Source organism: Streptopelia decaocto, assembly GCF_964273445.1.
Source record: "Streptopelia decaocto genome assembly, chromosome: 2".
Classification (NCBI taxonomy): Eukaryota; Metazoa; Chordata; class Aves; order Columbiformes; family Columbidae; genus Streptopelia; species Streptopelia decaocto.
The window spans coordinates 41,662,564-41,678,599 of record NC_138655.1 but is presented as its reverse complement, the minus strand read 5'-3'; the positions used below and the strand labels follow the sequence as shown (position 1 = coordinate 41,678,599).

Genomic DNA, 16,036 nt, shown 5'->3' with positions numbered 1-16,036 from the left:
GGTGCTAAACTGAGTTAGCAAACTAAACCATTTCTTTCGCTAAACAGCCATCAGTGAGGTATCTTCTGTAAAAACACAGGTTCAAGTAAACCAAATTAATTCTCTGCTCTGCTACAGAACAAAATAAAATTGAAGAAAATTTTCTTAACTGAAACCAAGTGAATAATGAAAGTCAGTGTGCCATTTTAAAAAACTATAATCCGATAATACTTATCTCCAAACCAATTAAGTTATTAGGAAACTGTACACAGTATGTGATTTCAAAATAAACACAGGTTATTGTAGTCTGCAATATCAGCATAACAATGATACTCTCATGCTAAGCAGCGCTCTCTACACCTCATCTTAGAAATAGTCTAGTCAAAATTTCTTTTCCTCTGTAAAATCCCTTTCGAATTGTACATGCAAAACTAACTTGAATATTGCCAGTCTAAATACCTTCCAAAACTAGTAACGTGATCCATAGGAGGTTAATAAACTATGCCACTAGTGAGAAAACAAACAAAAACTGCACAGGTTCTTTCTACACAGATGTTACCAAAATTTCTAATGCACTGATGTTTTCTAATCCTTCACTCTTTTCTAAAACATTATATTAGGTGTACCAAGAATTAGATGCTTTAAAATTAAATTCAAATTGAGTTTAAACTCACAGCAACTAAACAGTTTTTCATAACCACTTTTCTTATCATCAAGTCAAATGCTCTCTTTTCCTCAAAGCCAGACTGAAAGTTGCACGGTAGAACTATAATTCACTGGGTCTGTTTATCTTGGAGAGGAGAAGGCTTGAGGGTGACACCTTACCCCAGAGTCTACAGCTTAGGGGGGCAGTGGACAGGGAGGTGCTGACCCCCTCTCTCTTGTGACCAGCAACAGGACACGAGGAAATGGGATGAAGCTGTGTCAGGGGAAGTTCAGGTTGGACATCAGGAAAAGGTTCTTCGCTGAGAGGGTGGTCGGTCAATGGAACAGGTTCCCCAGCAAAGTGGTCACAGCACCAAGCCTGTCAAAGTTTAAGGAGCATCTGGACGATGCTCTTAGTCATGTGGCTTAGTTTTAGGTAGTCCTGCAAGGAGCAGGGAGTTGGACTCAATGATCCTTGTGTATCCCTTCCAATTTGAGATATTTTATGATTCCTATTTTTCTTATATAAGACTTCTCTGTTTAAAAAAATGTGAACCATTAAGAACATTATTCTAAATCTACTTTTAATGGCAGTTATATAATTGTATAGAAAATGAAAGGCAATGCCCCATTCCACCTGGCTGGTTGGCTTCCAGTTTACCTTGTTACTGGAAATAACAGAAGTCAGTTTCATACAGATTTAGATTATTCTTCTCAGCTTCTCTGTTGATCAGATCACAACACCAGAATGATGTTCTGTATTCATATTTTAAAGCTACGCTTGAGGCGATAGAAAATGGAGTACATTTCTGAAGGCAGCAGAGCTATCCAGTTATAGTTCTGTTCTATTTAAGGAAGCAAACATTTAATAACAGGAACAATTTTACATTCTCTTCTCCAAACTTACTCAACCATTCTCAATTATTCTAATCCATGGTACAACCTTATTTTTTATACCTATTCATTACAGCAACTTAATGAAAGAAAGGTGTACTTAAAAACTATAGGAAGGCACTACATACATTTTAACCCAATCACAGTTATTATGAAATCTATTTCAAACAAATATTTGAAGTAAAGGCACAAGTACCTATATCGTAGTGTAGTAAGTACAATATTGCAATTATTATTTTGTCCTTCAAAACTAAAGAACTTCATATATCACCTCACTAAAATAGCTGTGAAATCTGCACAGCTACAATTAAAGACTTAGTCATTGCAAATCACCAAGAGTGTGACTCAGGAAGGGTGTCTGCTCTAACTCCCAGTGAAATGGCAAACAGCACTTTGTCACAAGCCACGCCATCACCTTTTGTACAAGAGATTAAGCATCTCTTGCCATCTGATTCTTAACAACTTCAGAGTGAAAATGTATCACAACTTTTTTTTTTTCCTATTTTATTGATTGGTTTCATCAGAACATTCTTGTTCAAAGACATACACCAAGCACCTGTTGAGTAAAAATGGAGAAAGGAATACGAGAGGTTGTCCGAGCATGATTATTGAGTGGGTACTTATATAGGAATGCATTTTTCAACTCAGCTTCATCTTTGTGAGACAATGAAGTATATCTTCATAGAAATTATCTTACTAATTTTTCTAAAGTTAGCATTTTAACTGTAGGACAGGATGAAGTAAGAGATCACATTGTGTAATTTAAAAATAAATATCTTATAAATGACAAAGACTAGTAAAAAAACCCAGACAAATCTCCTGTACTTCCCCTCTCCTACCATACAAGTAAGGCTTTTTATCATGGTACACACACATGCTGGCTGCAACCCAACACAGCTCTGTGTGGTCACATCAGACCGACGCTGAGCCCAGCAAAGACACCGCACCGTTCCATAGAGCTCTGAAAGTTAGCAAGGTTATATGCACTAAAGCGTGAATACACGCCCACAGCTGCTGCTAGGAATTATATCCAAATTCCCAAGCCTCCCAGATCACTGAGAAACACCCTGTGGTCGCCAGGAGCATCTCTGGGATCTCTGCAGCAATGCTCCCCAGCCTCAACACTTGTTCTCATGTTACCTGGGAGTTGCTGTTTTCTTTCTACTGTCAGAAGTTGATGCAAAAAAAATGAATTAACTGCACTTCATCATTCTTATTGCCACAATATTGAAATACTTCATAGCTGGTAAGTTTTCACCACCTCATAAGAAAGAACCTCTACTCCAATTTTAAAGTTGAGAAAGCAAGACTGAATTATTTTGTCCTGAAAAAGCATGGGTAACAGAAATACAAAGAAAGAAGCAGGGGACAAACCAGAAAAAAATATTCAAGTGAGTAAACATTGGTTGTAAAAAATTCTTCCCACACTGTATCATTGCAGGCTTCAAATGTATCAGATCTAAGCCATGTAATACTATGCAACATCAAGGATGTTTGAAACACAACAAAGCCTGGCCTGTGTGTACTTGCAATGAATTTGTTTGGATTCTGAACCAAACAAATTTAATTGCTGTAATGCAATCAGTATTTCTACAAATATGCAAATTTTATTAAAAAGCATTATTTATAATTTCGATTATCTTAAAAAGCACAAAAAAAAAAAATTGCTGCACCCATTAAGACTTCTATAAACTGAAATTCCACCCATCTCAGTTCCAAACTATAACTAAGCTTTAGCACTCAATGCACTAATCATAACATATAGAAACATTTTAACTTTGCGTACTAAGCCAATAGTTTGTAGAAAGAGCAGCAAGCACAAACATACAAGTTAAAAGAAAATAATAATATGTCCACCTGATAAAGAAGCAATAATTGGAGTCTATAATTTACTTTTATGCTATTTTATGTGTAATCTCTAGAAATAGTACAGACATTATATGATACCTAAGTAAATCCTATATCAAACGCATACATGAGAACAACACTGGAACTAAGCTAACTGAATTCTACCACCATTCTGAGGCAGAAGTTACTCCTTGACTTGATAAACCCAGTGAAAGTGACATTCATTCTTTGTTTCGGGTTAAAAAAGTGGCTCACACCCCCCATCCGCTTCAGCACTTTACCCACACAGCTCTTGCTGCCCTGCCGCGGCAGGATTAGAGTTATTCATTCACATTTAAGTTTGCACAACCAAAATAAAACTGCAGCTTTCACACTTGAAATAAAAACAACCCAGGTAAAGGGACCACCTCTGCAGTTCTCCCCAGGATGACTGCCCTCCCACTCCACACCCCACACTCGAGCGAGACAAATATTGGGGTTTTAATGAACGGGCAGCGGGAGGGAAACGCCGATCGGAGCCAGGGCGGGTGCCCGCGGTAAGAACCTCTGCCCGGTCGAGAGCGCCGCGCTCGCAGCCGCGCTGCCGCGGGGGGAGGCGGCGGGCAGCCACCCCGCCGGGGAAGGAGGGCCGGAGGACGGGGCGAGGCCCCTCGCAGCGGGCGGGCCGCGCCAGCCGGCAGCTCCACGTCCTCCCGCGGCGGGGAAGGCGCCAAGGCCGCCGGGCAGCGGGGGGGAGAACCGTCGGCGGGGGAAGGGTCCCCGGTGCTGCGCGGCGGGAAGAGGGAAGGGCCCGGCCCCACTGGGAAGAGGGAGCGCGGGGTCGGCCCGGGGCCCACGGAGGCTCCGCGCCGCCGAGCCGCCTCCCGACGCGTCCCGTCCCGCCCCCGCTCACCGCGTTCTTCTTCTGCACCATCTTGTCCATCTTCTTGGCGATGCGGATGATCTCGTCCTCCGTGGTCATGGCTGCGGCTGCCCGAGCGGGGCCCGGCGCGGCGCGAGGGGAGCTGGAGCCCTCGGAGCAGACCCGCTTCCCTTCACCCGCCCTCCCCTGGGTACGCGGCCGGGGCCGCCGCCGAGCTCTGCGGGCAGGAGCGCAGCCAGGCCGCGGCGCAGCGCCCCGACCCAGCAGCCAGAGCGGCGGCGCCAGGCAGCGCGCGTCGAGCGCCGGCCACAGGAGCCAGGCAGCGCTGCCACAGGCCGAGAACATCGGCGCGGGGGCGGGGCGACGGGGCGGGGGCGGCAGCGACACGCAGTGGGGACGGGGACGTGGGCGCTGCGTGGGTGAGTCTCGCCCGTCCTCGCCCCGTTGGGCTTTTCGCCCAACACCAGTACGATTAAACGTTCTGACCTCTTACAGCGTCTCACCCTCTGCCTGCGCGTACCACGCGTAAATCACGGCAAAATGTGGCACCAGCAACTCGCTTCCTGCGTTCAAGCTTTTCTTCAGCCGTCGGAAGGCACAGAATACCTTTGTTAGCTTTAGAAGGATGGAAAATTCTCTCTCACCTGTAATTGAAAAGGTGCTTTTTTTTTTTTAAGTCTATCTCTAAAGAGCTACTTTTCTATAAAATGGATCGAGGATTTCAAATTGTAATTTTACAGTCAGTTCAGGATTTATAAGAGTCAGCACAAGAGTTGGAGATAAACTTCATCACACTCTAATGTGCTCCAGCACCCCCATGTCTTAAGCCAGCTTCAATCTTGTTCCAGTGAGACACACACTGTTTATAAAGTTCCACTAACTTCTAATATGCACCATCAATGAAATTCTGTTCATGAACAGAGTTACATGCCTTTGTTACTGTGATTTGCTGTTGAAGGAACAGCATAATTAAACTGTAAAATAAAAGCATTTACTTCAAGAAAATGGTAGGCATATCTGAAGGTTACAGAGAGATTGCATGAAGATAATCTCTTACGAAGATGCAGGAAGGCGCTTAAACATCCTTCTGGAATCTGTTAGTGAGTAGTCTAATGCTGTGGCTGCCTGAGTTGTAAACTGAGGACTGTAAAATATGTACATTTTGGAGAAGAGGTGAGAGGCATTTTCCTTGAAATGACACTGAAGGACATGATTACAGCACGAACTGTCGCTGCACTTCTGTGTCATGTACTTTGCAGCAAGGCTGTCCTGTGTTTTGGAGCCATATAGAGACAGGTGCTTTTCAGGTGCTCCTACGTATTGCTCAGTTCACACAATGGTCGCCGTGTCTGCCAGCTGAAAGGCCTGTACATACACTGATAAGAAGCAGTTAAAATTATTTAGGAGCTATAGAGGATCTTCCCACAGGTTAGATTCAGGCCACGGACTGGACAAGCACCACAACATTTAAGGAATTGTGCCAGTTCAGGTTAAATTCCGTTTTGTCTAGATGCAGTAACCTAGTACCTGAGTGTAAATAATATGCTAACCTCAAATGAAATTTCTCATCATGTTTCCCCACAAACACACCAATGATAAAAACAGTACAAGTTGTTAGCAGCTGAGAGCTATTGCTACACTGTATCATAAACACGCTTGTATGTGTTCTACAGTAGGTGCAGTTTAGGTCAGGGATAATGCTATCAGAAAACTAGAAACCTCAAATCAGTCAGCATGGTTAGTTTGAATATATTTATGTTTGGGAATGAAGTCTTCCAGTATTAATGCCTTCAAAAAATGTAGTTCAACACCTTCATTGGAAATGCATTGAAAGAGGTAAAAAAATGAAGATGAAATCTATTAGCATCCGAAATGTATCAGATAAGGAAATAATAAAAGTAAATTAAATGCTATACAGCACTTATAAAAGGCCTGCTGCCGGACTGTAGTGGAACACATACTTCTTTAACATCTAAGCTAATAAAAGTAGCATCAGAAATATTTCAGTAGGGAAATCAAAGATTAACCAGATGGTAATGCATATCCTTTTTCTGCAAATTGATGCAGTAAAATAAAACACAGCTCACACTATTTGCACTGTATGCTACAATATCTGAATGACACTCAATTAACTGAACCAGTACTAACCAGATTCTTTATATTAGCTGCTCTATCATCTTTATGACAACAATTCCTTATTGCAAAGAAATACACAGCACTCTCTGTGGTTATCTTTTATATGGCTCTAAACCAAGCTGCTTTGCACAGCATCAATTTCTTCTATAATGTGCCACTCTAAGTCCAAAGAGCAATAGGAGAGGGAAGAGACTGAACAAGTTAAACTATGCAACCTTTACCGCTGTAGCTTCTTCCTCCTAAATAAAGCCATTAGAAAGAATAACACACCATTTGTTACACTGAATTCTCACAATTTTTTTTGCAACATTTTCTAAAGGATATGATATACCTGCTGCTGCAAAGAGCCTGTGTCTGACTCGCTAGAGCCTGTCATCTGCTGGACCACAGGACCTTTCACAACACTAACGCTTCCTAGGCACAGACAGCTCTCCTAAGGGGGTGCACATATGAGATCTTGTAGCATTTACTGACTAGCCTCATTCGATATGAGAGAGCATCTAGAGAAATTAGAATCATAGCATCATTTTGGTTGGAAAAGACCTTTAAGACCACCAGGTCCAACCCTTAACCTAACACTGCCAAGTTCACCACTAAACCATGTCCTTAAGCACTGCATCTGTACATCCTTCAAACACCTCCAGGGATGATGACTCCACCACTTCTCTGGGCAGTTGGTTCCAATGCCTGACAACCCCTTCCATGAAGAAATTTTTCCTAATATCCAATCTAAACCTCCCCTGGCACAACTGGAGGCCATTTCCTCTTGTCCTATCAATGGCTACTTGGGAGAAGAGACCAACCTCCTCCATGCTACAACCTCCTTTCAGGTAGCTGTAGACAGCTATAAGGTCTCCCCTCACTCTCCTTTTCTCCAAGCTAAATTTGGGGGGTGCAAACAGAAGCACACACAAAATTTGTAGTGAAACATCCCTGAACTTCTATCAAGGTACTTAAAATCCTCCATTTCCATTCTCTATGAAAAAGGCTCCTCTAATCAAGTGTTAACAGATCTATGCAAAATCTAAAATTCACAGTTCTCCGAAAGGTTTTATATAACCATGTGTTACACCCATTATGCCTCTCCTCTTTATTTGAGCTCTCAGTAGAAGAATGACTTATTTCTACCAAAACAGAACTTCAACTCAGCCAACTGCTCCCTGGCATTGCAGAAGATGCGATGAGTCCAACCACAGATACCTGAGGGCAGCTGTAGCAAATGGGAGCTCTGATTCCTCACAATAGCAAGATTTTCTTCAAAAATTTCTGAAACATGCATCTTGATTAGTTCTTTCTATGGTTATGCAACTGATGGGTTGGTGGTGTTTTGGTATTTTTTTTGTTGTGGGTTGGTTTGTTTTGTTTTTTCCCTCCCCTCTTGTTCTCTGTTTCCTCACACTAGCTCTAGATTATAATGGTTCAGCCTGAAGTTAGACCAAGTATCATTTTCAAATTCTGGTGTTTGCAATAAGTTCTTTGCAAAATGCCTTCACTTTTGTGAACTTAGAAGCAGTAACCAGAGGCATTTAAATACAAAAAATATTTAAGAAAATGTTGGGATTTTGCATTTGGTTATTTTCTTTTTTGGTTTTAAGATCACATTATTAGACTTTTCTATTCTGTACCAACCTCTGCTCACTGTTTTGTACATAGACTGAAAATATTTAAGCCTTTTAATGATTCCCCCAAATAACTGTAAATACTACAACATAGCTAGCAAATTATTTCGGGCAGAAGCTACTTTTAAGAGTTCATTCGTGTTCACAACCAAGGAAAATCCAGATTCCAACTTTTATACTCCATCTGTTAATACAGACATGTGGCCTTTTAAAAAAAGAACTTTGAACTTCCTGTGAGGGAAGTCTTACCTTCTCCACACAGAGAAGCCAAACTTCCCACTTAGATGCCTGAAGCAAGGTTCACTACACCTCAGCAAACTGCCTACAAGTATTGAGTGTAACAAGTGTTGCAGAGACAAAGGAGGCAATGGGTTGCTTTTTTCTAGTAATTGCAACTAAGAGAAAACCATTATCTACTGATTCACTTAGTGAATGTCCATTAAATTATACAAGCACTCTATTTAAGTCAGCTTTAATCAGCAACAAAGGCACTTGTTTCACTCAAAGAGAATTAATAAAACCTGTTAACCCAAAGGCAAACAGTGGTTAACATGAGAGTGGTAAGCGATGAAAAGAAAAAAAATCTGTTCTAGTGTTATTATTCTTCAAGGAATCCCATTTCCAAGTTAATCAATAGACCTTCTGAAAATTTCTTGAGCATCACTTTCTTTACTCCCACCACTGGTCTCACACCATATTTGATAAAGTTTAATACAATAATACATTCTAATATTTTCCTGTGCTAAGTTCTAGGCGAAGTTTCTCTTCACAATTACTTCCTCAGGGAAGCGAGAGCCAAAAGTCAATAGAAACTGAACATTACAGTAAAGTTGCCACAATATATTCACGCACAACACTGCACCTGACATGCATTTCCACACATTTATGAACTTCTAACTGTGCTCCACACTGACCTCTAGACATTGCAAACTATGGACACAAGCCGCTTTTCAGTTGCTTTAAACTGCTTGAGGGGGAAGGTCTACCTTTATTACATGTACATCCCATTCCCTCCCAAGTTTCCTCAGCATCTCTTCCTAGACAGTCTCTAGTTTTCTCTAGGATGCCCCATGCTACATGTACCACTGATCAGCCTCAAGTATTACAGTTAATCCTAAAGAGCACCATGTAAATCCTGACCTGAAAACTGCTTGTTTAACAAACGCGTAAAGTGGTATGTATGCTATGCCTAATGTAACTTCAAAGGCTCCCAGACATCACAGAACCCCCCGAGAAAGGTGCAGTAGTACACAGTGAGAAGACTGAGGCTCTTTAGTGTGCTAGAATAAGGCTACCAGAAAATACTTACATTTCTTCTACCTTTCAAAATTACTGCAAATTCCAAGAAAACAAGCTAAAATAAAATTAATCCAGGATATGGAAAAAAATCAAATCATACTTAGCATTCTCTCAACAAGGTAGCAAAACATAAATTGGTGATCTTCTTTTCAGTAATTACAAATCATCATTCTTTTGTATTGTAGTATTATGGATACATTACCATGCAATACATCTGCAAGCAGCCTGTGAAATGTCCATTTCACAGCACATGAAAGCTTGACTTCTTTCAGGTAAGTATGGAAAAAAGTTGTTAGTACTTTACCAAACAGTGACTGAAATTTATTTCACAATGATAAAAATTGAAAGCTTTCACATTTTCCTTACTACAGAATAACTCCCAAAGTTAAGAGTTCTTATCATAAATAAAATGAGTAAACCAAGTAAATTACATCTTAGATGCTTATAGTAAATATAAATGGCTTATACTTCATAACACAAAGACTAAGTGTTCAGTATTTCTTTATAAAATTTAAGATACACAGGCCTTGTACATATGGCTTCATTGACATCTTAAAAATTTGTTCTCAGTCATATCCATCAACACAAACAGCACCTCTACATAAAAGATGCATCCTAATGACTTCAATGAAGTGCAGTATGCTTCATTAGAGAGAACATGTTTTAATTAACGGTTCTAATACCAGTTGCAGTGTACAGTTATAAATCTACTGTGTTGTAATTACACAAGATAGGAGGATGAGACCAAATCATACAGCCCTCAACACGGTACAGAGCTCAGTATAGATTTAGTTCAAGAATGGATAGAAGATTGTCTGATAAGACATAACATCTTTGTTAAAAAGTGGGCAACATATTTCAGCAAGAAGTCAGACTTCTGACTGCACAAAACTGCAGTCAAATTTAAGTACCATTTTGAAATTAAAAATGCATTAGGGAGTTAGATACCCATTGAAACAAACTGATCTGCAAGTCAGGTATTTTCATATCAATGCTTTCAGAAGTTTGACAGACATCACCCCCTTTTCGGCAAAGTCTAACATTACAAAAAATAAATTTAATTATTGGACAGTTTCAAATTGCAGTTTATGAGGATATGACATTCACATTTAGAATACTGACAGTTCAACTTCTCCATTTTAATAGGATATTATGAAAACTCCTACTCCAGGCTGAGCTATCATTCAGCCTAAAGACACATGCAATTGTGACAACCATTCCAGTATCAAATCACTTCAGGCAGTGAAGAAGTTCAGCTACAAGATCATACACACAGCTCTCCAACTAGCTGGGAAGCTACAGAAGACAAGAGCTCAAAATAGACACTGTGATACTGGAGGAGACAGGGTATTTCCTTGAAGTTTCCTCCAGCTTCTGGGCTCTATAACAACCCTCAACTACAACATACTCGTTTACCCCTGAAAAAAAAAAAAACAAACCACACACTGCAGGGGTAGAATTCTTCCTAGAATACAGAAATTCAGAATAAGTCACAACATTTACTTACATTTACTTTGGTAACACAGCTCTTTGTAGATAAAGCAAATGGCAAAACAACAGTATGAACAAAATCTTGTTATGACAGCTGAATATTTGAACAAAGTTAGCACATAGAGCATTTCTGGAAAAACATCTGAAAGCATCACTGAGACAACAGTTGAAACAGACTTGGATTAAAATGCGTAAGCACTAGAAACTGACCACAAGGTGTGAACATAGTTCACCAAACTGAAGAAAGTGTTATGAAGCTAATGCAGAATGAAGTTAGGACTGATCTTATTTTAACATCTTAGAAATTTTTTTAAACTCCTTCTAACAGAAGAAATAATATGTGAAATGTATGCACAGTCAATCAGAAGTTCAACAAGACAGCTGAACATCATTGAACAATTTACAAACAGAACAAGAAAATAATATAGGAAAAATTAGAAGCTTGTGAAGAACTTTGGAAACATGCCAATATTCAGGGAGTTATTTAGACAACAGGGGAATTAGGATAAATCTAAAATCTAGGAGAAATAACACACGGTTTGCTTACCAAGTTTGCAATTTAGCAGGACTGCAAAATTAGCTAATGCAATTTAGGAATGACTCCAAAGTAGGACATCATGTTTTCTCAATAGAACTTTGGCACAACTACAATAAGAGTATTATGGTTTCTTCTGTGAACTAAATTAACTGAAAGACAAATTGGCAGATCTATAGAACAGAATGATTGAGGAAAAAGATTAATTAAACTTCAAAGTTAACAGACATGCCCTCTCAATGAGAGATGGAATATCTTAGTGTTTCAATACCATCTAGAAAAAAAGAAACCTTTTAAACTTTACATATTAAGAGATGTTTAATAATCCAGAGAAACTGGATTAAAAAAGAAAAATAGCTTCCTAAAAATTAAGGTTAATACATATGAAAAAAAAGCACCGAAAACCGAGAATTCATACTACGTGAACAAGCCAGATTTCTGGCTGCAGCCCTGTTAAAGAAGGGATATAGAAGTGTAATTCCCCATTTATGTATTTGTGCTGGCAGATGTCTCAGACATAAATCCCTATACACTGTAAGAGGACCACTTGATTAAGTTGGGAAAAGAGAAAGTACCTCAAATGCAGGTATAAAACACAGTGCTGACACAACATATGCAGCCAAAACAAAAATAATTTTTTCTTGCAAACATATTATAGAACACTGTTATGCAGCATATTATGTAGTAAAAACTGTAGTGTATTTTTTTAAACATTCTTAGTGCGGTGACAGCCTCTAACTCTACAGAAGAACAGCTGTTCCAGAAGCAAATTATGGCTCTCAGCTACAAAGACCTCTTGAGTGCGCATTAATTTCTGTAACCCACTGTGTTCTAGAATTTTTGAACTTCTGAAAGAAGAGACGTTCTGCATCTTGTAGACGTACTTTTTTTTCCCCACAGTAGGTCTTCATATTCCTAGGCTATACTGATCTAGGGAACTGCAGAATGGTATATTCAAAAATAGACTTCTTTGTTCATTTTCAGAAATAGTCAAGTCTCAACATGCAATAAAAGAAAGTATTAGATGGTATAAATCTAAAGTTATATCTCAATTGCACTTATATTTCTATTAAAAAAAAAATTCAAATTTGACAACAGCTATGTTGCAGATGAGACTTCAACAATACACAGAACTGCACAGCTGCATTGTTTTCAGTTACTTACTCCAAAGCAGACAGATAAAACAAAACTATATGCTGGAATTGCTCATGTGAAATACATCAACATTTCCACACAAATGAAAGCTACAAAGATTAAAGCACAAGATGAATATTCAGTACGGAAACAGAAATTTTTAAACGAAGCTCTAATTAATTTTATGCACTTCTTCAGACTTCTGTTCCAAATCAGCATTTGATGCGAGTTTATAGTAATAAAAAAAAGACAATAAGTGACAAGCAATGGTCTAACAAGGAATGAGTCCCGTTAGAATTTCCACAATATCTAGCTATATGAAAACAGCTAAAATTGAGGTGGTTTAAAGATAAGAAATATCTTAGCTGACTTCTAGCCATTCTAGAACAATCCTCCTTATCTGGGGTAACAATATGTAATACTTAAAGCTTTGTCCTTAGTAACATTTATTCCACCATCATATGCCCATTACATTACATGTTGTATACTTTATGCATCCATTACATAAAGGAAATGTTTTAATGTATTTTCAGTGAGTATTAAGAACAAATCATGTCTCAAGTATAACTAAACCAGTCACATTGATGTTGCTCACTTAAATTTAGTTTTTAATTACTTGTACAAATCGTTTAATCAAAAAAATAAAATCAGACATTTTAAAACAGTATGCTTAGGTTGCATTCTGTCATTGTTCCCTAGCTGCCTCATTCATACAGTCCCACCAGTGGATGATTAATACTAGAAAGATTTTCATTGTACATGTGTATTATTCAAACCTCATCCTAAATATAAATTTGCAATACAGTAGTAACACTGCAGGTATAGAAGTAATGCTTCCTATCAGGCATACGAAAAGATTAACACTCTACCACAGTTGATGCTGGTGTATTTATATAGAAGGCTTCTCGCATATCATTTCAGTCTACGGGAGGTAGATGTTTGTCTATGAACTGTTTTACATCCATCATCTCCTGTTTAAAGATAAAAGTGTTTATTAGTTGAAGTTCCCTACTAATATATATTCAGCTACACTAAATCAGTGTTTCAACATTTCAGTCATAATAAGCAGCTGGGCTACAAATACTGAGTAATTAGTTACTTGATAAAATCATACCACTCTGCACAGAAGTCAAGGCTGATAACTCTTTAGGCACTATGCACTCAGAAGATGCTAAAACACAAGAAAAAGAGCAAAGACTACTTTTCCTCTCTCTCTTTGAAGTTGAGCAGGCAAGCTACTTATTAAACATCAAGTGATCTGAACAGCACCAGGCTGAGGAGTGACAGGATTTGAATGCAGCAAAGGCTGTAGCTTCATGTATAAACTTAGCAAGTCAGCAGCAGCATGAAAAGCCAGCAGCTTCTCCTCCTAATCGTTCAGTTTCACCTTCAAGATGCTTCCTCCCTTAAGGAAAAGCAATATGGTGAACTACCAGTGGAAACCAAGCCACATTAAAAAAAAAATATAGGTTTGTTTTTTTTTTTTAATTAGGTCAATGTTGTAAGAAAGAGCACAATTTAATATATTTGTGCAACAACTCAGTGCTATTACTCCCTAAATGCAATACAACTGCGTAAATGTCCCAAAGGGGTTGTCCAAAGGTACAGATCCCACAAGATGAAGCAATCCAAATTAGCAAAGTTACTACTGCTGACAAATAGCAGATCCATTCTTTGCCTCCTCTTCTGTTTCTTGCTTCTACCATATACTTTGTGTGAGTTCTGATGCTTCAGCTCACTACAGCTGCAAAAACTGAAGCCAGCAGCTTTCACCATTTTAGCAAGTTCAAAAAGTTCAAAGACATTTCTGATCACCTACAGAGCTAGCATAAGACGACAGGGCCACAAAGTCACGGACAGAGGGAACCAGTCCACCCCCTTCTGGCAGCAGCAAACCGTTACATCAGCTCAGCTGCCTGCTGAGCCAGATCCATAAACAGAAGTTCTGAGGCTGCCTCTTCCATAGCATCAACCCTTGCTCTCCATTCCTTTGATGGCTCCATCTATAGAACTAACAAGATTCTTCCCTCCAAAATACCAAGCTGAATTAATACTGGGAAAGTCTGACTTCTAATTCAGCAATGTTTTTTTAATAAGCAAATAACAAAAATTAGGGGAAAAAAAAAAAAAACCAAACTATTTTATAGATCAACTAGCATAGTCCCAAAAATACCATCTAATAAGGAAGTTCCCACTAGTCACATAAACTTGCCTTGGATGCTTTTTCAGCCAGGCACTCAGTTACTCACTAAAATAAGGCAGTAGCATCAAGCACTTATTAAAGCAAACAAACAAACAAGCAAGCAACAAAACCAACACAAAAACCCCACACCCAATACATATTTGTTTTGAGGGAAAAAAAGTAACCGTACACAGCTAAAACATTGTATATTAATAAAATTACCTCAATACATGAGCTATGCATCATGCCAGAGTAAGTTCTGAAATTTACATTGGCTGGATTTATCATACTCTTTAGCTTCTCAACAGTGAGAGAACCAAACATCAAAGGAACCAGCGGGTCACAGTCCCCATGGCACTGAAGAACAGGAATCTCCTTGTTGACACCACTGATAGGGCCCTGTTAGGGGCAGAATTGGAGGAGGGAAGAGACAATAAACGGAAGTAAGGCTAAAATCTTTGAGATAAAATTACCCCATGGCACTAAGCCCTGTAGTCTGACAAAGCAAGTTGAATTCTGAAGGGGAAAAACCACAATGAATAGTCTGCAAGTTCCTTATTAATTCAGCTCTGTGCCTGACAACATATTAAGTTCAAAAACCTAAAATTTTGGCACTAATTATGGAACAGAAAAACATGATTGCTGATACCTGATACTTTCTTTAAATACCTGGTCTCTAGTAAGACAGTGTGTTGAAGATGGAAAGAGTTACAAATAGAAAACTCATCTTCAGGGAAAATTTCCTGTACTCTTTAAGTTTCCTAGGAACACCATTTAAGCAGAGACAGCTACTGAGTATTTCCTCATTTTACTTGCTTGCCAAACTCCAGAAATCCAGGGCCCTATTTTAAAAACTTCTGAGTTATCAAACAACTGTCAATATTCAGTAATAACAATGGCCACTAATTCCTGCACAAGATACAATCTTCAAATGCACTCATTCCCCAACTGCAAATAAGCTTCGGAAAGAACCATAAATACCTGAGGAAAAGAAGCCCGTAGAGGAAGCCAACAGCTGAGGGCTACAACACCTGCTAATTTTTGTTGTGTTGTAAGAGCTGTATACAATGACAAAGCACCTCCCTATGAGAAACAGATACAGGCATTAGAATGGTGATGGTAATATTCCTTCTAATGTTTGTTTGAAGATCTCTGTTTTTTAATTTAAAGGTGTTTTTCCACTCCAAACTATTCCTCCTTAGAACCAGCACTAAAACAAATATTCCTGTACATTTATTATGCTTCACCCCCCTATCTAATTTCATGTGATCAATTAGAAGTAAAACAGCAAATTATCATAACTAAGAGCTTGAAAACAAAACAAAAACAAAGAACTATCACTCACAACAGTATTAGCACAACTACAATATTTTAATTTACTTGCACACAGACTAGGGAGCTGGTGTATGGAT

At 39.0% G+C, this 16,036-nt stretch overlaps 1 protein-coding gene across 4 annotated transcripts in view; it reads right to left on the bottom strand.

Moving 5' to 3' along the window:
* LOC309435721 (transcription elongation factor A protein 1) overlaps positions 1 to 16,036 on the bottom strand; it is a 47,054-nt gene that overhangs the window by 23,653 nt on the left and 7,365 nt on the right. For 2 of the 4 annotated variants that reach the window (XM_082044367.1, XM_082044368.1), the window contains exons 7-9: positions 15,606 to 15,707; positions 14,847 to 15,023; positions 8,440 to 13,413 (exon numbers count right to left, since the gene is read on the bottom strand). In XM_082044367.1, coding sequence (XP_081900493.1) covers positions 13,360 to 13,413; positions 14,847 to 15,023; positions 15,606 to 15,707 — 333 coding nt within the window. In that variant the 3' untranslated portion in view covers positions 8,440 to 13,359. Of the gene's footprint in view, positions 1 to 4,258; positions 4,518 to 8,439; positions 13,414 to 14,846; positions 15,024 to 15,605; positions 15,708 to 16,036 lie in introns of those variants that run through there. The other 2 variants (XM_082044369.1, XM_082044366.1) reach the window with 2 other exon arrangements.